Raw genomic sequence first — 23,263 nt, 5'->3', positions numbered from 1 at the left:
AGCAACGTTTAACACAAGGTTTCAAACCGCAAACTTACTTCTGGAGGGCGTCTGTGATCCAGCCTCCCTCTGGAGGCAGGGAAAGAGAGATGAGAGAGAAAGCAGGGTTGGGAAACACCTGGAGAGGAAAGAGCAAACCAGAATTAATTGAACGATAAAGTCACAGGGAGGGAGGCAATGTAATTACGCACAACAGCAAAGGTATTTCTGCTCCAATTTCATTTTGAACTAAGCCTTGAAGAAAAAGAGGAGATAAAGGATAATTGATACAGAAAAAAATAATCCTGGTTTTCCAGTGATGCAAAACGGGTTGCCGCTGCTAAAGCATTAAGCTGAGATCTTGGTTTCCAGCTAGAAATATCTGGAATTTCTGTCATTTCAAAGGGCTTGCTTGGAAGAAACTAATTTTGCCAAACCCTTACCTGTTTGCTTGGAAATACTGATTCAAACTGTTTCCTGCTCAAAACAAAAGTACGTTTTGAGATTGTTGAAATATCTTGCTTCCAGAAGTGTATATTTCAAACCGACATCTTCTGATATGGGGGTTACGATGCCTTTAGCCCACTAAATTCTAGAGATTGTTTTTGAATGTGTAAAATGGTGGTACCAAAATGAAACATTTTACTTCACCACTCTAAATATTCTTTTAAATATGGATTGAAGCTATTTCTTTTTATTACTTGGTTTTGTCCTGACAAATCGCACAAAATGTGTTCCCAACCTGCTTTCTCCTTTTGTAGCAGTCTGTGCAAGAACAACTTGCTGTGTTACTTGAAGTGGCAGGATGCTGGATTGGTGCACATTTTCTTCCATGGACAGCACTGAAAACATTTATCCTGTCCTGCAGGGAGAGAACTTCTTTATTATCTTCATTTTAAAGACAAAACTTAATATCACCCATATGTACAACAGCAGTACCAGCTTTTGCAATTCCTTTGTGAAACTTGCATAGCTGTCAGTGCTCATTTGTTCAATAAGAAGCAGAACAAAGGCTGGAATATCTCCTTAGATGTTCTCACACACGAAAAAAAAAAAAAAAAAAAAAAAAAAAAAGATGGCCTGAGGTGTATTTATTTTGGTGAATGCAAAACTACAAGCATAAGTAGGTTAACTTTAAGCTGACAAAGCAGGGTTAGTCATTAAATACTTAAGTTTGTGAACAAAATCCTGACAAAATTTCCACTAACTTCAGCAGCTTTTGGATACCACCCAGGTGCTTTCTCAGGAGACGTAATTCTTTTTACAGTGAAATAAAAGACAAGAAAACAGGACATTAAATAGTTCAATATTTGGTGCAGCCGGGATCAAGCTGATGCACTTAGACACTTACCTACAGCTTCTCCCATGCTGTATTTTATCCACACCTCATGGAAAACCTGGGGGCCCTTAGCAGGTGGCAGGGAGCCCAGCACACTGCAGGATCAGGCCCACCAGCAGTCCCCTCTACGTCTCTCATGGACACTCCTGAGACATTTAGGCGTATGTGGGATTAACACCCACAGGTGATATTTTTTATGCAACTCTACTCACAAAAAGCAAATTGTTATTTGAGGAGGAATTGATCTCGGTTAATTTTAGGTATCTTTGGTATAGATATGGGTATAGACCAGCACCTGCATCCAACTTTGGGCTGACATGGCCATGGCAGCTGGTCACCTCACATCCCTTTATAAGCAATGGAGAGAAAAAGACGCTTTAAGGGTGAGCTCATCCACCCCATTTGCAATGCCAGCCAGGCTGAACTGCAGCCCAGAAGGCAGTGGCAAATTGTGCTTGCGAAAAATCAGCTGTGTGGCTCCAGTGCTCAAAGGAATCTTACCCTGGCTGTCTGAATGGATTGGTGTTAAATTAAAATGCATGTATGTAAAAATGAAAATAAATGCACAAAATCTTAAGTGTATTCTGAGGTTTTCCCACCTCCTCTAGCATCCTGGGCTGAGCAGTCACAGCATGGCTGCTCTCAAGACTGGGAGAGCTGGTACATCCTGACAGTCATACCTGCCTCTGTAGTCATGTGTTTGCTTCTTTTAATGTTTCTTCAGTTACTTTTCGTTGCAGATGCATTCACGGGACTCATAAACATAATGACTGACATCATTTGGCGCTACACTGGAGATTTCATGGCTCCTGACATCGTTTGCAGAGTTGTTCGCTACTTCCAGGTACAGAAAACTTGTACTCCCCTGTATGCTCAAACTCACGTGGCTTTTGTTCCCCACAGCAACAAACTCTAAAAAAAAATACTGTATAGAAGTTTTTCTAGCATCAGAAGTGCCAAATGCTGAAACTGTTCGTTTAAAGTCGAAACACTTTTAATCGAAGCATATTAAATCTTCTAAGTTTTGTTGACATGATAAAAAGATCTGGGTGAAAATACAAAGGTGGGGGTGTCTTTTTTTTTTTCTTTTTTTTTTGAGTAACAGTTTTCAGATATTCCTAGTCCAGTGTTCTCACTGACATTATTTTCTCCAATAAGTGTCTCAACCGCTGTCTCATACACCTTCTGCCCCAGGTGGTCCTTCTATACGCCTCGACATACGTCCTCGTGTCACTAAGCATAGACCGGTATCATGCCATAGTTTACCCAATGAAGTTCTTACAAGGAGGTAGGAGAATTTCTGTACCTTGCTATTGATATTATCAGATAGTTTTCTAGTTTCAAAATTCTTAACCTTGTTGCCATGAATTATTCATTCCTGCTGAAGCAACATTTGGACTCTGTTACAGTTTTCCAAATGGCAAAGGAGCTGCGGTTTCAAGATTTATTAAGCTGCACTTAGCCCTTAGCAGTTTTTATAAGCATTGTGTTAGCAAAGAATGAAATGACATTTTCAAAAGTATAGAGGTTTTCATTATCTCCCAGCATTTTTTTAGAAGGTTATTATGGGCAAAAGCTATCCCTCGTACAACTATACTGACTCTAGGAACTCCAACAGCCATATTGTCCATTTATTCACATTAAAAGATAACTTGGATAGAGAGTGTAATACTGAGAATTCACACAATAGTTTGATAAGAGGACTTCAAAAGCTGTAACGTATAAGTCTGGATACCTATTGTTTCCTATAATTTCTTCTATTCATTATATTTGCAGCACTCAAAACTATCCTGGCTGCTTAGCAGCACAATTTAAAGAACATGATTTCTTTCCTGCAGAGACAAAGTGGGACATTAAGTATGTTGCACCGAGTGAATAAACAGAAATAGCAGGTGGGGAGAAAGGGGAACAGTTACAAGAAGCACGAGACTGGAAGATGGAAGATACACTTTAATCAGATGCAAATATCATTCTTGTTTTGGAGTAATGATGGCTTTTGCCAGCCTGCTCTATTCAGGGAATCAGATTAATGGTCCTTTCTGCCCTTAAAAACCTATGAATCAATCACAGCCCAGGCATGGTGCAGCTTTAGCAGATGTTAAGGTCTAAAAACTTCAAATACTTGTGTGAAATTTAGCTTCACATTCCCCAGCATGCAGACCAACTTTTTCAGAATGCAGAGACTGATATCAAGGTCTTCTCAGCAGGCTTTGGGAGCACGGCGTGCTCTGCAGCTCCTGCTGGCGCTGCACCAGGCTGGGGAGGGCTCAGAAACCTGCTGGCTGCGTGGGGCAAGCTGTGAGACACACCGCTGACGCCTCTGCTTCATACATGGTACAGGAAAAGCAGCACTTGTTAAATTACCACCTGGGCTTAGTAAAGACATCGATGATTAACCTTTGAGAAGCACTTTGAAGTTAAAAAACAAAAAAAAAAATCTAAAAAAAAACCCAAAACCAAACCCAAAAAAACCAAGCCACCTCAAATCTTTATAAAAGCCTTTTTTTCACTCAGTCACATGTCCTATACTTATACCTTAAAGTTTTTTCTTTTCTGGTTAAGACTGGAGAAGAGCAGGCATTGCATCCAGGTGAAGGGCAGCAGAGCCATGGGCTCTGGGCAGGGCAAAAGGCCCTGGGCAGAGACAGCAGCAGCAAAGCCCACCTGCCCCTGGCCAGAGCTCACCGCACACTGATGCACAAGAAAACACTACATGCAAAGGGGAAAGGGAGGCAGCTGTAAACTCAAAAGAAGGATCTAGAGAGCTTTATTTACTGATAGCAGCTTCCTGGGATATACATAAACATTCACCCTTTGTACCCAGCTATTCCTAGCAGAGATGTCAGGGAGGTGGGGGGCTTTTGAAAGACCCTCAGAGGTATTATGCAGATGGAGAACAAAGAGATTTGCAAAACTTTGTCATTGGTGATGATACAGAAACTTTAAAAACTTCTGAGCCAAGCTGTGGCAAATTTATTTCCAAAATGAAGCACTCAACCCCCAAAATCCTTCAGTCAAGAAACAAGAGTTGCTTTCCTTACCAATTTTAAAATTTTAAAAATTATGTTTCTGTGTAGCTTTGAAATACCATTTTGCTTTGATAATGTCAAAAGATATTTTTTTTAAATTGTGGATTAGTTACTTGTCTCAAATCCTGTTAAAAAGTATTTACAATTAGCTGTACTTTGCATGGCTTCTAAGAAAACCAGCTTCAACAGTCAAATATTTTAAACTTTGTGAATACATAAATGACCACAGAAAGTGCAGGATGTGGAAGAATTAGACATTCAAATCCTAACACTTCTGCTGTACAAGGCACCACATTCAATAACCAAAAGGGTCATTAAAAAAAAAAAAACTGTAAAATAAAGATTGAAAAGAAAAGAAACTGAGAAGCTATAGCAGAAGACATTTTATATGCAAAGAGTATACAAATTAAGCAACAGACAACAACAAAACTGCCTGAGTATAGGAGAAAACCCAAATAGGTCTAAACTGCCCCTTGCACGCCTTTGGGCTGCAAATGATGCTGAAGTCCATCAGATCAATGAGATTCTACAACAGCTCTCCCTCTCTGAATTTAAAACCAAATTTTAAAATTGCACTTGCTTTGTAGAAGAACTGTATAGCATTGCTGTTCACGTTAGTGGGGAGCAAAACTCCTCCCAGGAGGTGCCTCCCTGCTGCATGTTGCTGGGAGCAAGCAGATGTGCACAAAACCACCGCCACAGTGCACCGATGGCAAAAGCGGAGCAAAGGGGACGGGGACATAAAAGCATCCTTTAGGTGAGTTAGTGCCAGAGCTACGATCCCCACTCCAACCCTGGGTGTTAGTCTTGGCCATCCTCGTATGAAAAACTCTCCACTGAAAGAGAAATATCGTTTTTAAAGGAAAATACTGAGACTAGCTGACTAGAATATTGTATTTCAAAAGCTGTTACTTATTTGATGCCATCTATCATTTATATAGTTCTAGTTATATGATTTGCTGGCATTTAAAACATATTAGAGCATTTACAAAAAAAAACCAACATAAAAACACCCTGCTTGTGAAGCAGCCAATTAACATTAGTCTGATTAAAAAAAAAAATCTACTTACCTAGGCGCTATCAGTGCCCTGTAAGGCCCTTCAGAGTACCAAGGGCATATTCTAACAAACACGAGGGATATTTAAAAAGAAGAATAAATGAGCATTGCAGTTAATATTTTATTAAACGCAAAGATATAATACCGCTCTTGCCCAACCCAAGTTGCCCACTTCTCTTCAAATTAAGGGCTTTGCTGTACAGTGCAAAAAAATAACGTATACTATCCAATTATGATTTTTTCCCCATAGAAATAGACAGGCGCGCCCCACTGAGGCTTGTATGTGTGCAGGTTAAGTAGCTAGCTCACAACTGAAAAGTCTGTCTTGTCAGGAAATATTTGTGAAACTTACTCTTAATATTCCTTTTGCTGAGCTTATTCTGTTATGCGCTGGGAAACTTTGCAGTTCTCCTTTGCCCGCGGAATATTTATAGACTTAATCTAACCCTCTCACTTATGTAGATGCCATCAGAGTTCCCTTAAGCCCTAGATTAGCAAGACCATATTTTGCTGAACGTGGGTAGCATTTAATAATGAGCAGGATAAGTGAATATTTGCAACTGATGTTTTATAAAGCATAAAATTACTTTTTGAATGTTTCGCCCACATGCTTTCATATTGCTCTTTGAGCTTCAAGGAGGAAAGACGTTCTTCTTGATATGCATAATTTAAAGTGATTTTCTATTTCACACGCAACCTTGGGTATTTTGTAGGACAATAAAGTATTTCAACACCAAATCTTCCCAGATCAAAAGATCTGTCCCCATCTGTTCCTCTCGCAGTTTGACTCGGGAGGAATAACTGCTTCTGGGAATCGCTGACACTCCACCGATCAGCCCTTTTTCCTCACACTTTTTGGCTGGAGCTATCTGGATTTTAGCTAGAAGGTGCAGGTTGTGGAAATGAAAGCCTTGGGGCTCTTTGCTCTGACCCACTGATTTTTACAAAATCCCATGAGTGCCACCAGGCATCATTTGATTTCCCACTAGTTTTCCCATTTGGCAGTGGAGGAGGACAGAAGTCAAGAGGAAGCAGTAGCACAAACCTGCCAAGCGTTTTGGGATCCTCTAGCTCCTGTTCTTCATCATGAGGTCCAGCAGGATCTCCTAGTTGGTGTCTGGTGGGGCAGGTACAACAGGGCTGAGCGCTTGAGCACCTGCCTCTGCCCTGTCTCAACATTAGCAGCCCACCCTTGGCATGGCTTGGGCACAGGCCCATCAACAGGAGATGGGTTTGGTCCCCACCACAATGCAGCAAAATGCAGGGGGTGCCCAGGCTCTCCAGGACCACGTTTCTTTGGGGCAGCAAAGTTGCAGCTGGAGTTAAAGGCAGCTGGCTGTGCAGTTGTGTGCTGATCCTCAGCCCAGGCATTTTCTTTTTCCTGGCAGGCAATGTTTTGTGAGATTTCTTGATGCAAGTTGCATCAAATTTTTTCATTTCCATTCCAAGGAGGACATTTTCCCCACCAGTATATCCAGTACACTTTAATCTGGTTTATGTTTTAAGCAATGCTTCCCAGTCTCAGCCTTCCTCTGTTATCTGTAGCACAAGGGCTCCTTCTTTTCTGTCTCTGTGTCCTCCCACTAACCACCATTCCGCTGTGCCAGGGTAAGAGCATGCAGCAGGGCAGGCCTGTGGTCCTTTGCATTTATTCATGACATTGTTTGGGTGGCACAGAGGAACCATTTACATCCCCTGTTTCTGACTTGCTGACCCTGGCCAGTGCCTTTCTCACAGCGTTTCAGATTCAATGGGCCCTGAGCATCTTTAAATAAAACATACAAAATACAAGCCTGTAGCAACATGACTGTTTATCGCGAGAAAGGCATGAAATCCCCACTCTCCTTTGCAGTCTTTTCAGCATCAGCCCACTGCAGCCCAAAATTCCCTTTCCTCACCCAGTTTCCTCCTCCTCTCTGCCTTTCCATCAGTCCTGCTACAGGGGACCGGTCACGCCAGCACCACTAACACCGTCTGTTTGACTCTGTTGCACAGAAAGACAGGCAAAAGTTCTGATTGGAGTGGCCTGGAGTCTCTCTTTCCTGTTTTCCATACCAACTCTGATTATTTTTGGGAAACGGCAGCTCTCCAATGGGGAAGTGCAGTGCTGGGCTCTCTGGCCTGATGACTCCTACTGGATACCCTACATGACGGTGGTGGCTTTCCTGGTGTACTTCATTCCTCTGATCATTATCAGGTAAGCCTGAACCGCAGTCAGCAGGCGTGTGGTGAAAGCTGTCAAGTGTGCAATCAGCTTAATGCTTTAATTTCTACTCATTCATTACAATTTCATTTCCACACTTGCCTTATAGTTGCTTCGGGTTTTATCACATAATGCACGGGTCGCTGTACTTGCCCTGGGTGTTCTCCGTGCCGGTATTAATAGCCAGAAACATTTTCTCTGAAAAAAGGACTGAATCTCTAAGTGTGTCCACTTATCTCCACAGCTTCAGGCTTGAAACATATCTTTATAAATCCAGTATGAATGTCTAACTATTATGACAAAACACAGTTTTAATAAAAGAACAGGAAACCGTACTTAATGTTAATTAAACTAAAATTAACTTAAAGTGCTCTCAAGCTTCATAGTACTAGAAGAGTGTTTCTTCACCAGGATGGAAAGAAATCTCCAAGTGTTTGAAGCTGCCAACCGCTCCTAAAATACAAGCAAATAAATTTATTCCCATTTTGTAATGGGAAACCTCCACTGCAAATATTTGAGACTATTTGCCCCAAATCACAAGGACAATCTGCAGCAGAGTCTATTTTAAACTGAGGTCAACCAATATCCCAAGACTGTGCTTAGTGAATTTTACTGCTTCCCTCTGGGGTCCTGCTATTAGCTGCTGTTAATCTAAAATTATCTAGCCATAAGAAACTACCAATGCAAAGGAGCAGTCAAAAACTGATGTGGAAGGGGGGTGAGGCTTCTTAAGTGTCTTGAAAGGCTGCTGGTGGCAGCAACTTGTTCTCCGAGCCCTTTCCTTTCTTTACCTTTTATTCTCTTTTAGCAGCAAGGTTGCAATAGGATTTCTTGGTGTCCATCCCTTCTTCTCAGTGGCAAAGATGACTTGCTGGGACTCCTTTTTTTCACCTTAATTTGGTAACACACTGTTTGGGCTGTCAGTGAGGAGCTATGCGTGTATGTCCCTTGGACATCTCTCCTGGTCCATCTGCTTTGCCAGCAGGTGATGAGCCATGAGTGTCCATGAGCTTCCTGCTCATTAGCACCCCAAGTGAGAGCAGGGTGGGGAGACTGACCTTTTCTAGATGATGACAGGGCTGGCTACATAAGCTATATAGTAAAGGCCATGTCACGGATTTAGTTCCTTTCCAGCTGAGTTGTGCGTTGAGGTTTCTTACTGTTTAGGCATGGAGATTAAGTTCTGCAGCTTCTAATGGCAACAAGTTGATCTCTGATACAATCAAAACCACATGGTGCCTGAACTCATCTATCTGACTTTTGATACGAATTCAACATTGACCAGTGCTGCTCTCTAGAGAGAAGGAACAATTTTTATACTTTGCTTATAAACACATCAGTTTTCTAAGCCTTCCGTTTCTGGGCCAGATTGCACAGATATAACAAAAGCATGAGAATTTCTCCTTAAAGAAAGGATATGAGGGCAATAGAGAAAAACTACTTCAAGATTGTCCAACTGCTCTTCCTTCCCAGACAGGATCATTTCTCTTTGTATGTTTTCCTGTCTCTTAAAACCAGCCTGGTTTTAAATAAACCAAAAATTATTCTTCGGAATATGTAAATAAAAATGTGGGTGGGTCTGCAGTCCAGCCTAACAGCAAAAAAAAAAAAAAAATAAAGACATACAGAACAGACAAAAAGTAATTTAACCATGAAAAGCAATGGCACTAGAAAACTTGAGGCTGGCTTTTACTGTGAGAGGAGTTAGGAGTTTTTTTCAAGTAACCAGCGATCAGGAAATTCTAGCCAGCATCTTCAGTGCTTTAGGTAAAAGGCCCATAGCCTGTCTAGTTATCAGCCATTCCGCAGGCATGTGAAGCATCTCTTTCAAAGATCAGCCACCTCTTTTTAAATGGCATGTATACTATTTTGGCAAGGAAAGACAAGTGACATAGCAATGAATTTTTCAGAGCTGCTGACTTTATGCTCCCCTCCTCCCTGCCAAAGGGAGATATTCAAACCAGATCAGCTCTGTGACTTGCTTTGCAGTCAATCCCCAGAAGCAAGAAGGCAACGAAGGCGCAAGGGGAAAGGAAAAGGCAGTGAAACCGGCAGTTCATGAGATTGCCCTGACAGCTGAGACACGGGTAAAGCATCCTAAAATTTTTGCAGCTTTAACCTTAAGCGACTTTCACACGAGAAGTTTATGGCAGGACTTAAAACACCGGCCTTGGAGGCACAGGGCAGAGCAGCGCCTGTGGCCTGCCCAAGCACATTCTGTCTTTCAGCGCATGCTAACACCAATGCTCCCACGCCCTTGCCAGCACAAGTCAAATTTTTGACGTGTCCTAAGTGGGAGGAAGGAAAGGGGGTGGCACAGGAAAGGATTTTTTGGTGCCCATTGATTTCTAGTAATCAGTGACACTGTTTTCTTCGGAATAGAGAGGATTGTCTAAAATCACATAAAAAGAGGATTACCACTGCGGCAAGGTCACCAGAGACACAAATGAAATGCCATGCAGTTTGGGAAGAACTGGCTATTTTTTCAGAACAGTTTTTCAAGCTTCAAGCATACAGCTGAAGGTTACAACTTCCCAGCTGATGTGTCTGTAAAATATGTCAACGTAGCTTCAAGGTGTGACATCTATTTCATTAAAATTTCTTGGCAGACCTGAAGTTTAAAGCTAATCCACCTGATGCGGCTGCAGCATATAAATAATCTGGTAAGAAGTTTGGAGCTAAAGAGTGGCAGGAATGGCTGTTAATGTCTGCAGGGACTCCATTTCTCTGCAAAAGTTTCGTTCCACTGAATTCTTTCAGACGCACAGTGGCTTTGATGACCAACGAGATGTTTTTTCATAAGGGTGAGTGACAGAGTTCAGGTACATGGTAGTTGTGTGTTACTCTGTCAAAAAATTAATTATAAAAATGAAAGGTGTTACTTAGTAAACAAAAGAAGGCATTTTGTGAGGTTTGTTGGGGGTTTTTTTGTCTAATGGCTTTTAGCCGAAGATGTTGTTAAAAAAAGGCCACAACATAATGACGGAGAGACAATCCATAAATCTGTGACTGAAAAGTCAAGGCTCAGTATCTAAGAAGCCGGGAATATGAATAAACCAGAAGCCAAGGCAGACGCCACACTTACTGAGGAAGTGAGGCACGGCGCACACAGAGAAAGAATAAAACCTTTTCTGCAATAATTCATTTTGTTTGCACAGCTACTTTATTTTCTCCACCAAAGCACTCTGATTTAGTTGCGTGGCAGGTGCCTGACGCAATGTGGGACACTGGCTGGTGGAGTTAATTCTTAATTAGTTCTGCCTCCTGAATCTGCTGAAAACCTAACCTCTAAAGCAAAGCAGTTCACTGATGACAGCACTTTTTCTGGCACAGTTCATCCGAAGTGCATACAAAGGATAAAATTTTACTTTTCAGGTGCAGGGCTTAATTCCATACTACATACGCCACTTCGGCTGAGCGCTTTTCATTCGCTACAGCCCAGGTACCATCATCTTTTAAGCTTCTCTCATCCATCCCTCAGCTCTCTCGGAAGAGCTGATTTCACATGTTCCTGACACAGCCTTCAACCACCTCACAGGAGCTGTGTTATTCATAACGCCGCAGCCCGTGGAATGAATTATTAAGCTGATAACCTTCTGCTCAGTCTGTAAAACCTGTCCACCACCAAGCTAATCCCTCAAACACGGTGTGGGCAAACCCTATAGATTCCAAGCCAAAACACGAACCAGAAGAAAACAACAATCTGTTCCCTTTTTTTTTTTTTTTTTTTTTTAATGTCTATATGAAAAGGCAATCTATGAACAAAACTGCAACAGCCTGAAAGATTGAAATGCTTGAGGTCTGTTCCCACCGCTTCTTCACAACTGGAGAATCAGCAAACAGATATCAAACACCTTGTGGGTTTGTGGCAAGTTTTTTATCTGATTATAATACAAACGAGCAAGGCCTGAATAATGAAAAAGAGAATGAAAAGCTGTGATTAGATTTTTTTAACCCAAGTGTGTGGTTAGCTTCGAGAGCTGAGAAAAGGGGAGAATATTTGTTCTTTTCGTGTAAAAGCTCCCTCCCCTCCTCCCCACTGTCTCAGTGCCAGTCAGGGAGAGCCACAGATCCTGAATCACGTTCTTCTTTACAGCACTTCAAAACTTGGTCTGTTCTTCCCTCCTACTTAGACTCATCTACCACTTTTTCTGCAGTTTATATCATCAACCTACCAAAATCCAGAAAATGCAGAAAAAATAATTAGGCAGCCTGTTGTAATTAGTTCTTTCCTATTCTGGGACATCATCAGCTATAATCAAAACCATTTCTCCTGTACAATATATGCCAAGCAGAGCTCAGAGGGTATCTGTGATAGATTAATACCTCCGGGGCATTGCTGAACAGAGGTTAAATATGGGTCAAATCCAGATTACAGACTGCTCTCCTGGAAATATTTGCACCTGGGCCCCTCAGGTCCGGTGACGAGGAGATGGGAGAGCTGCTGGGTTCCCATTCTGTATTGCTACTCTGTGCCAACGATTATATTCTGACACTTGAGTATTTTGAAATATATCGAGAAATCTGGAGTATTTTTTAGCTCTTATTCATGATCACTAAATACATTTTCTTATACTTTAACCTGATAAATGTGGTATGTAGGCATTTATCTAATATAATTCCAAATTCAGATTAAAAAAAATTGCAAAAGCTCCTCTTGAAGCACAGAGGAAAAAAAAATATCCATCTGCTGTTTAAAATCAAAACTCCAAGAAAACATTTGCTTTGGAGAACAGAAAAATAATTAGAAGAGAAAAAACAGAATCAGCTAAAATGAAAAATATGGAACTAAACCCAAGACATTGCAATGAAGTAAAAAATTGATTAAATAAAAGGTGTTTGTCTGAATTAAATCAAATAAAGGAAATAAAAATAGCATTAATAAAAATACCAAAGGTCATCTTTTGAGCTTGATTCAGTGAGCACAATCATTTTTGCCTGCAATTTCCATTCGTAAATAAAAAAGCCTAGGTCTTGCACATATGTTCTAATATCTGCCTGTCTATTCACCCCTTACCCATGCTTACAATGGTTTGTTCAGATGAAGTTACATGTACCTATTGTCTTTGGATAAATAGTGCTGTAAATTAGCTACCATAAAACATAATGCAGCTGCATCACTTTGCACAAATAAAGTACAAGGAACAATAGGCAATGCTGGATGATAAATATGAGCAATTAGCAGGGAGCTTAAGTGTACTCTTTGCCGTGGTAAAGTTTCATTTTACTAGCAAATACTGAAGCTGGGTGGGATGCTAGCATAATGCAATCATTTATTTTAAAAAAAATTTAAAAGCCTGTGTTTGAAGAGTGGGCAGACCTATAATTCTCATGGTTTTTAATATCAATACATAGCTATACCAGCAGACATTTTATTTTCCAAAACAAAAGTAATCTATGAATTAAAAATAAAGATGGACTGTTCATGGTAGCATTATGTATGACTGACCATGAGTGAGTTAGTTACATGGACAAGAAATGCTGTATTTACCAATGGGGCCATATTAAACAACATCATTAACAGATAACATGCTACAATGAACATGTATCTTAGTCCTTCAGAATCTGGATCAAGCCAAATTGTTTTTGGAGGTGCAATAAATTTCATTTGCTGAGATACACCTGCAGTCCGAACCATATTCTTGTATTTTCCTGCCATGTCTCCAGATAATGCATTTTATCAGGGCTATAAAAATAGCTGCATTTTCAGATCAACAGCATGTCCTTTCTACCATGGAATCATAGAATCATTTAGGTTAGAAAAGACCTGTAAGATCAGCAGGTCCAACTGTTAACCCAGGACTGCCAAGTCCACCACTAAACTATGTCCCTAAGCACGGCATCTATGTACTTTGTAAATGCCTCCAGGGATGACGCTTCCACCCCCTCCCTGGGCAGCCTGTTCCAGTGCTGGACCACCCTTTCTGTGAGGAAATGTTTCCTAACATCCAGTCTCAGCCTCCCCTGGCACAGCCTGAGGCCTTTTCCTCTTGTCCTGTCCCTTGTTACCTGGGAGCAGAGACCAAAACAACACACGCGCGCACACACACACACACACACACACGCACGCACGCCTACAGCCTCCCCTCAGGCAGCTGTAGAGAGCAACAAGGTCCCCCCTGAGCCTCCTCCTCTCCAGGCTGAACCACCCCAGTGCCCCCAGCCAGCCCTCATCAGACCTGAGCTCCAGACCCTTCCCCAGCCCCGTTGCCCGTCTCTGGACACGCTGCAGCACCTCAACGTCCTTCTTGTAGTGAGGGGCCCAAAACTGAACACAGGATTTGAGGTGCAACCTCACCAGTGCCCACTGCAGGGGGACGGTCACTGTCCTGGTCCTGCTGGCCACACTGTTTCTCATACAAGCCAGGATGCTGTTGGCCTCCTTGGCCACCTGGGCACACACTGTTAGCTCATGTTCAGCAGCTGTTGACCAGCCACACACACACACACCCCACCCCGGTCCTTTCCCACCAGGCCCTTCCCAGCCGCTCTGCCCCAGCCTGTAGCGCTGCCTGGGGCTGGTGTGACCCAAGTGCAGGACCCAGCACTGAGCCTTGTTGAACCTCATACAACTGGCCTCAGCCCATGGGTCCTGCCTGTCCAGATCCCTCTGCAGAGCCTCCTGCCCTCTGGTAGATCAACACCCTTCCCCCCCCGGGCCTGGTGTCATCTGCAAACTTACTGAGGGTGCACTCGATCCCCTTGTCCAGATCCTCAGTAAAGATATCTATCCTGTGGTCTTCAAAGCCTGAGCAGCTCCTTCTCAAAAAGGCTTGGAATATTTTTCCATCCAGGCTTCACTGCTCCATCTCAGCTCTTTCTTCCCTATCCTTAGTCTCTCACCTGCAAATAATAGGCCACAAAAACTCATATAGTATTCTAATATCATAGTATGCATTAAGATGATTGCATAGTCCCCAAGAATCCCCACTGAAGGCTGGAAGACAGCGCACTACACAGAGAGACAAGGAAACCTGACAACACCTGGACCTAACAAACTGTACATCACATCTCCTCGTGCTTTCAGTGGAGACGAGGGCAAGGAGCATGCAGGCATGTTACATGTGTTGGAAAACTAGTTCTGTGGCAACGTGCATGGTGTGCTTTTACATCTTGGCAGTGAAGACTGAGCAGCTTGATGTCAAGAGGAAGGAAACAGAGATTACAATACGGTCAGAATGGTGCAGACCATTGCCAACACCCTCCTGTCCACCTGAATACCAGTTGTCATCTGTCATCCGCTTCTCTCTGCTTATCTGACACTTCATTTTCCATCAAGTGGGAATTTCTTCCCACCCTTTGAGATGTCACCAACCGCCATGTCCTTCTCCAGCTGCATTTTACAGATAGGAAGAAGCTACAAATGCATTCTGGAAAAAACCTCCTTTTCCCCTATAAGAAAAAGACAACTTCTGTTCTTTAAGTGCTCTCTTTTCATTGTTGTGGCTTTGAAACCCATGTGCAGACGCCTTTTCTGATGTTAAGCTTTGGGTGACATATTTCTGGAAAGTCCAGTTTCTTAGCTTCATACCAACATAGCTGGGAAAAAAAGAAAGATTAGGTACTAATAAGATCTGGAGTCCCAGAGAGATCAAAGTATAAAGGCATAATTGTGGCTGGCAGAACTGTTGCTGGGAAGCGTACCTAGCATGACAAATGACTCGTCTTTCCTGACACCCACCCTGAGCCTCTGGTCCCCTCCCGATAAGGAAGGCTCCAGTGGATCCAGCTATAGAAAAAAAAAAGATGAACAGAAGCAAAACCACCGGTACAAATCCATTCTGTTGGCAGCACTTTAGAAGCCACCGGATTAAACCAGGAATTAAACTTTCCCCTGGCCTTCTAAAAATTGAGAATTCAAATGAAACAGCATCTAATCTCATATGTGAAATGCCAAGTGAAGAAGATAGCTGCTATAACTGCATCTGGTGGAAGGGATGCTCCTACCAGGCTCTGCAGCCAAGAGGGCAGGATTTCTGGGGTCAAAGGGAAGGCAAGTGAGGAGCCTGACTTTGTAATTCAATCCTTTTGGCACTTGGCTGGAAGTAGGGAGTCTGAGTATTTTGGCTATGGAGTTAAGCTCCTTTGTCCTGGTGTTTAGGCAGCTCTGAATGTGTCCTACTGGGCACACGCAGGTCTGCATCAGGGGGGATATTGTTTCAACTGCAAATAAAAAGGTCAGGCTAGAGATAGCAGGCTAGGGAGAAAATAGAAAAAATAGAAAATAGAAAAAAGTCTTTTAGGAGCTGCCTGGAAATTTTCTTGAGACGACAACAATTGTCATTATGGTGCATTCTTATTCATTGGAACAGTCAAAGGAGAAATGATACATGAATTTTCCACCATTGTCAGTACAAAGTACAAAAGAACTCTCAAGTGCACCAGCTGATAAATAAACAGGTTCTTGAAAAGCCAGGAGATAAAAGGAAAATGTTCAAGTCAGCTGGGAGGCATGCTGGACCTTTGAAGGGATTAAGGAGGGCAAGCCAGGGTCTGCGGCAGATGCATGCAAAGCCCTCACTGGGCAAGTACGCTACTGCTCTGCAGCACAGCCCAGGCTGCACGCTGCATCTCCAGCTCTCACCTATCGAGCCTGGAAACCAGATGGCTCAAACTTCCATAGAAAAGAAGCCTCCAAGGCACACAAATACTGCCTTTGCAAGTGTGTCTAGGAATCACAGGTGCTGTAGGAAAGGCTTGTGTATCAGTCTGAAACCTCTAATAAGAATAACATCTCTTCTGATAATAAAAATAAATCACATGATAGTAGGACACATTTTAGTCTCATCTTTATCTGATAGTCTCATCTTTATCTGAAATAATCTCCCTAGCTGCATCTTTTTCACAGACTCACCCCTAAGGTCTATGGCAATTAATGGTCAGGCTGCCCCAGGCCCCCCAAATCACCACTGTGTATTGCAAACAGCACACGATGGCTTCTCTTATAAGGTTTGGTTTTTACATCAGGAAAACATGGCAACCTGAGTCCATTATCTGAAATAACCTTAAATCATTTTTGTATTCTATAGCAGACTAAAAGGTAAAACACCAGTACGCTTAGTGATTTTTAACTGGGCGTTATGCACGCTTGCAGGAGAAAAGGCAGACAGAGCAAGGCCTTGTATTTTTTTTTTTATGTAAACTGCTGAAAAGGTAACATCCTCATCCAGGATGTGGGTTGAAACTGCTCTTCAGCTTGAAGGAATTATTTTTACCTATTTTATATTAAATAAAAAGAATTCTGGATTTCTTATCACCATGGGAAAAGTCATAACCACCCGAGGGCACTGCGGACTAGGACGCTTTTCATATTTCCCATTGAAAGTATATGTATATTCCCCTCTAAACATGCAAATTGCAGTGGATCTAGTTTTGAATCATCTAACTCTTCCCACCTACCTGATACTTCTGTCCTCCTCTATTTCCATCGCAGGACCTTGAGACCTGAAAGTGAGCACCACGATATTTAACTGCATTTCTCATGGATCTTGCCCCTGTTGAATTCCTCAGGATACCATTTTATTCATCAGCTTCATACTCACAAAGTAACACCAAAACAGAAGCATACGCACAGCAAAACCAGATCCCTCCCTTTGCCATTTCAGGCTGTTGGCCCGGGGCTGGTAGCCAGGCAGATTTGGCCTCAGCTAGCTCCAAATCCCCAATAAGCTCTTGCCTGTGAGATCTTGGCCAAATCACTGCATTCCTCCGAGCCTCAGATCTGGCATCTGCAAAGCCAGGACAATGATAACGACTTCCATGGTGAAAGCTCTTCAGAACTGCTTCTGAAAAGTATTACAGAAGAGTTATATTTTATTTATTATTGTTGTTGTCATTATTATTACTATTATTATTACTATTATTATTCCTGTGCAGTCTCATTATCTCTACGAGCTCCTTACACATAGATAAACATATTCATCGAGCACGAACCTCTGAGATGTCAGTTAAATTTACAGTGTCTCATAATACCAATGACTCTCTCCCTTCTGTAGTGTCATATACTCAATCGTGATACGAACCATCTGGATGAAGAGCAAAGCTCAGGCTGTCATCATATCCAGCTGCCCTGGTGAGTCTCAGCACACACGTGTCTCCAGCCTCGTGATTCAAATCCAGCTGGTCCCCCAAATCCAGGAATGCCTGGACACACAGTGTCGTGTTGGGGCCTCATCACTGCGGTGGGAATGGGGTTTCTGTAATTGTTCATTTGTAACTCTTTTCTGCATTATTTACCTTCTTTCCTTTGACACTAAACCCCCTTTAAAGGAACAACGGAAAACATCTGTAAGAAAATAATAAAAAAGTAAAAGATCCTTATTCTAGAGCTCAAAATCCCTATTCCCAGAACTTTGCCCATTTCCAGAATGATTTTCCTCTAGCATATACTTAGATAACACTTTTTCTGTGTTTTCACATGCCCTTGCAAGTCTGGATTTTTATCAAGATCAGAAATTCCTGGCTATGGAAAGCCATAAAACAAGCTGGGTTTTCCACTCCAAGACCACAAACGCCACATTGCTTCAGAAAGATATCTTCTGCTTACATTTTCCCCTTTAGATTTTGGGTGGCTCAGGTTTTGAGTGTCCAACTTGAGCAGGCTTGCAAGTGTCTGAATTTCAGCAGCTCCTGAGCCCTTGCCTGACACCGGGAGGGATGGGCTTTGTTGCCGTCCTGTCTGTGGCATTACACACTGGCACATGCACACACCAACCCTGCTCTTTTACTAGCCAAACTGTTCTTTCCCCAGGTGGTAAAACCTCTGCTGGCTACACCAGTCGTGGGTTCATATCCAGGGCGAAAGTGAAAGCGATCAAGTACAGCATCGTAATTATCCTTGGTAAGTGAAAAGCCCCACAGCGGTAGCTAGGGAGGATTGCTGACGTTGGGAAGCTGGTTTTCCTCAGCTCCCTCCGTCATCAGCAGATGAAGTGCGGTAGATGGCTCAGAGTAGGACCTGTACTTAGACTCCCTGCTTCGCCTTCTTGTCCTTTCCCTCTCCTCTAGCTGATAAACTCCTATTTCAGGCATCTGACATAAGCTTCAAATGAAATTACATGCACAGCCCCTCATGTGCATAAAGAAGGTAAAGGAGGGATATTGCCCAAAAGGAACAAAGGAAGGGGTCTTCTCCTTCCCAAAAGATTTGGCGACTGAGTTGTCTTTTAGGCTTGGAGACTATGTACAGCATGTTAGGTGCTGGGGAGAGGAAGGAGAGGTGAGGGATGCAGAGCAACTGACTCTGGTGTCACAGGTGTGTTGCCTGCTGAGGTGGGAAGAACAAGCTCTCCTTTCCTGACTGGGCAGCAGATGACTCAGTGCAGGTGCTCTCCGTCTCCCAGGGAGATGACATTATTCTGATGGAATTAGGAGGCTGACATTCTATCTCAATAAATAAAGGCAGCGTCGCACAGGGCTTATGATTAGCTGCCAGCGACAGGCAGGAAGGCGACCGAAGCTATTTATTCCCAAGGGCCAACAGCTCACCCCTACCAGTGAAAAAGATCGCTCCTCTTGCCGACACTACACAAAAATCAGATTGGATGATACTGTGATAATAGCTACTACTGAGGTGCTTTGCTCACTGTTTAGTGGTAGCGTCTGCAGACATGAGAGAGGCCGGTGTGATTCATGCTTTTCAGAAGCCCAAGAACAGCTTCTCTGTGTCTGAACTTTCCTGTGTGGCAATCAGAGAAAGCTTTTGTCTGAAACAACTACTATTGCAATGCCATCAGATGTTAAGGGCTCACCTGGATGCTCAGTATTTCAGAAGGGCTTGATAATATTAGGCAGCCAGCATTGCTTGGTGTGCAAACAGATGAAGGCACCGAACATTCATGGATTTTTCTAAAGCCACTTAAATTTCTGCGTAATCAGTGTTATGCTCCGTACGCTGACACTGTATTGCTCTTTTGCTGGAATCTGTGCATAGACGTTACCAGCTTAGTTACTATAGAGGGGAGTTTACCTCTCCCTTGCACGTTCAGTGAGCACTCAGCTAACTGCCAACAAAGAAATACTGATCAGTATGACAAGAAAGCAAACAGGAGGTTGCTGCTGTCCCATTTGGGTCAGGGAGAGATCCTGTGTCTGATTTCACAGATACCTGTACATTTTTAACCCAGATACTTACAGCTTAGTTGAGCGAACTGCCTGTCCCACCGTTTCTATGTAAATCTCGAATCAAAAGTCTTTGTGAAAGGAGATGACAGAAATCTGTGAGGGGCAAAATTTATTCCCTATGCCTGCAAATAAAGGTAGATCTGTGGCATTTTTAATTCTAGCATCTCTGAACAAAAGCAGGGGCTATGAACAACGCAGTCCCCTCTTCCCTTCCCCAAGCTTATCTCTTAAATTGCAGTACAGGAATTAGTGTCCTCCTGCACACCCTTTGTACGCAGCACCACCAGCCAGCATGCCAAATGACATGTTGGTCTGCCATAACGTGGTGTGAAAGGGTGTAATTCCTTGCTCCTGGGTGTCTAAAAGCCTTTTTTAATAGGTGGCTGTGAGGGGCAGTGCTGTCACGGAGAGGCAATTTGGTGGTGTGTACATTTAGATTGGCTGCTCACTCAGGGGACCATTAAAAGAGCGCTTCACTATAACTGATGATGCTTTAACTGGCTACCTATTTACCCTTTATGTGTTGTGTAGTGTTCAAAACTGTCTCGATATGTCTAGAGGGAGCACTCTAAACACTTAAAGGAGCACACATAATACATTTTATGGGCATTCAAATAAAAATAAAGACAAATAAAAGCACAATCTAATAACTATTCTCTTAAATAAGACCCTGAATAGGGAGAGATTTCTTTTTTGCATGAACAAATATTTATGTGTTTTGCCAGTCTCTCAATGCGTGTGTGATTACCTCCCTAAATAGCTAAACTATCTAATGTCAAGCTGTTCCTCTCTCTGCCTCTCTTCCAGCATTTGTTCTCTGTTGGAGCCCTTATTTTCTGTTTGATATCCTGGACAACTTCAACATACTCCCCGAGACCAAAGAGCGCTTCTATGCATCTGTGATCATTCAGAACCTACCAGCCTTGAATAGTGCCATCAACCCCCTCATCTACTGCCTCTTCAGCAACCGCCTCTGCCCCCCTTTTGAGTATTGCTCCTTTACCGTCACTCTGACTACCCCTAAGAAGGGAGGGAACACATAAACACAGTTCCTAACCTGACTACCTATTTTCCCCTGGTTTAACTCTGACCGTTCCTTATTTTCTTTAGGGAAAGAAGAACTCGAAGGCTGGGGGGCACTTTCCGGGACAGGAGCAATGGAGGGCAGGAGATGCAGGTCCTGTCCAAACCAGAATACATCTAGCACAGCTGATGCTCCACAAAGGCACACCGTGACCTGTGTCTAGGAAAGGAAAGGTTCCCAACAAGCCCTGTGCATCGTGAGCAGACGGACACCGACTGGCAAGACCCCACGCCTTGCTGCTGTCGAGCAGCCCATGTATTTTGGACCGGCACCACAGCCTCAGCAGCTGCATGCTGCCAGTGCTAAATCAGTAGAAGGGGTTTGCATGCCACCATTGTGAAGGCTTGCCTTGGCACACTGGTTTTAAGCAAGCTGTAATACATATATGTACTCCAAACTTCAAAAAGCAATGTAAATGGTGTCTAGTCAGTCTTCTCTGTTTTTTCAGGAGCCACTAAAAGCCATCTACTGCACTGTCCAGCTCACATAACTGATAGAGGATTCACAATTACAGAGCAAGGACCCTACTTAAAATTAACACACAGGCACTTTTCCAATGAGAACACACGACCGTCACACTATGTAATTATATCTGGGTTTCATGCACAACCGCTTACAAAGCAGTACCCAGAGAAGAGGGGACTGAGGGGCTGGGTTACTGCCTCCCACCCCTTCTGGTCCCACTTCTCAGCTCACACCAATGCTCCCAGCTGCACCAGTCCTGCTGTCCCCCTTTTCCCACACAGTATTTCTCTGTTGTCCTACTTTGGTGTGTTGATGGCATCCCAGGGTCCCTGCAGAGCTCCCACATGACACATCCAGATGGTCATTTATTTCTGGGCTACCATACTAACTAAGTGCTTGCCAGCCTCTCCCAGCCCCCGTGGTGGACCACACACACAGATCTTCACATGCTTCTGTGACAAAGGCCCTAAGCGGATTTTGGGGACCCGACAGGGAGCTGCCAGTTGTGGCACCTCATCAGCACAGACCAATCTCACTGCCTACACAGCAGCATCTCCCTGGCTCGTGCCCTGTGTAAATCATTCGTGTCACTTAAATCATGCAGGGAGCCATACACATCTCTAGACAACCTCAGAGCTGGAAAAAAGACCCAAGGGGAACCATAAAACTCAAATTATATTTAGAAAAAATTCCCTGTTAATGGTCCCATCCTGTACACTCATTGTAGGGGCTGTGGAGCATTTGCCGTCAAGCAGAGCTTTGCTGCACAGTGCCCGGGCTGTTGGGCATCCCCTTCCCCCAGCCCTCGGGGCATCCTCCCACCACATCCTTCTTAAGAAACTTAAGAAACGTTCTCACATGGGTTGAGCAGGTGGGTGGACGATAGTGACTTCAAGGTGCATTTTACCACAAGGCAACGGGAAGTGTTTGTGTGATAATTCACTCTAACCAGCTGTACGGCAAGTGTGTTTATTTCGTCCTGGTAAAAAAAAAAAATATTGCATTATTACTTAAGTGGAGGCAGTTTAAACAGGTTATTTTTATTATCATGATTTTTATTATCATGATCCTTTGCAATGAGTTTGTTCCCCACAAGAACTGAATAAAATTTATTTAGAATTACCTTTATTACAAAAATATTTTTTCCTAAGTAGGAGATACATAAAATTGTGGGGCTTTATGTTCTCAGGAAAATAAGTAAAGGTTCCCTTTTTATTATTATGAAGTTCTGTTATGTCTAAATTTTGGTAACAGCTTAATTAAAACCATAAATCTACACCAGCCTTTACAGCAGCCAACTTGGATAGATTGTATGTAAGAACTAGAACAATTTTTCTTCTTGTGGGCATGTTATAACTTTCCCAAAAGTGGACTGCTCGGTTTAAGCCTCATAGCGATACAGATTTTGGTTTTTAACTTTTTCATCTGATGCATATACACTGGCTACCTACTTTTGAACAATTAATGGAGTTTGTAGACTTAATACCTGGAAATCAGATAACATTTCTGAGCAGTACTTTGATTTGCAAATTTAACATGTCTCAATCCCACTAAGATTTGCATATTATTCACTGGGGTCACCACATGAATTATCCCATTTAAATTAAGCATATGCATGAGTAAATGTAAGGTTCCAGCCTTAAATGAAGCAATTACCCATTTATTTTCAAAGAAAAAGTATTTTTGTTTCATTCCTTGTTGCATTATGTACCGTTTAGATTTTGTTCCTATTCTTTTGCCTCTGGACATGATGGTGACGCCCTTCCTATGAGGATCTGTCAGTTGAAATGTCCTCACACCACTTTTGCCTGCATCCCTTCCAAGTAATCAAATACAGAGGTAAATAATTTATCTCATTTTCTATCCTGCTTTCTTACTGTGCAGGACATGGCATTTTACTACTACTCAAAACTTTTATTCTAAAGAAATAGAAAAAGCTTGAGTTTTTGCATTAGTCTGGAAAACACTTGCATTGCCATTCTTT

General features: G+C 42.7%; 1 protein-coding gene across 1 annotated transcript in view; it reads left to right on the top strand.

Annotated features, from left to right (window-relative positions):
• Positions 1-21,080, top strand: part of NPSR1 (neuropeptide S receptor 1) — a 59,552-nt gene extending 38,472 nt beyond the window's left edge. Inside the window, exons 3-9 of the mRNA XM_040593765.1 lie at positions 2,059-2,162; positions 2,513-2,606; positions 7,400-7,601; positions 17,603-17,679; positions 18,358-18,447; positions 20,538-20,718; positions 20,841-21,080. Coding sequence (XP_040449699.1) covers positions 2,059-2,162; positions 2,513-2,606; positions 7,400-7,601; positions 17,603-17,679; positions 18,358-18,447; positions 20,538-20,718; positions 20,841-20,934 — 842 coding nt within the window. The 3' untranslated portion in view covers positions 20,935-21,080. The remainder of the gene's footprint in view (positions 1-2,058; positions 2,163-2,512; positions 2,607-7,399; positions 7,602-17,602; positions 17,680-18,357; positions 18,448-20,537; positions 20,719-20,840) is intronic.
• Positions 21,081-23,263: the final 2,183 nt, after the last annotated feature.

Source organism: Falco naumanni, chromosome 4, assembly GCF_017639655.2.
Source record: "Falco naumanni isolate bFalNau1 chromosome 4, bFalNau1.pat, whole genome shotgun sequence".
Classification (NCBI taxonomy): domain Eukaryota; kingdom Metazoa; phylum Chordata; class Aves; order Falconiformes; family Falconidae; genus Falco; species Falco naumanni.
This window is presented reverse-complemented; position numbering and strand designations above follow the sequence as displayed.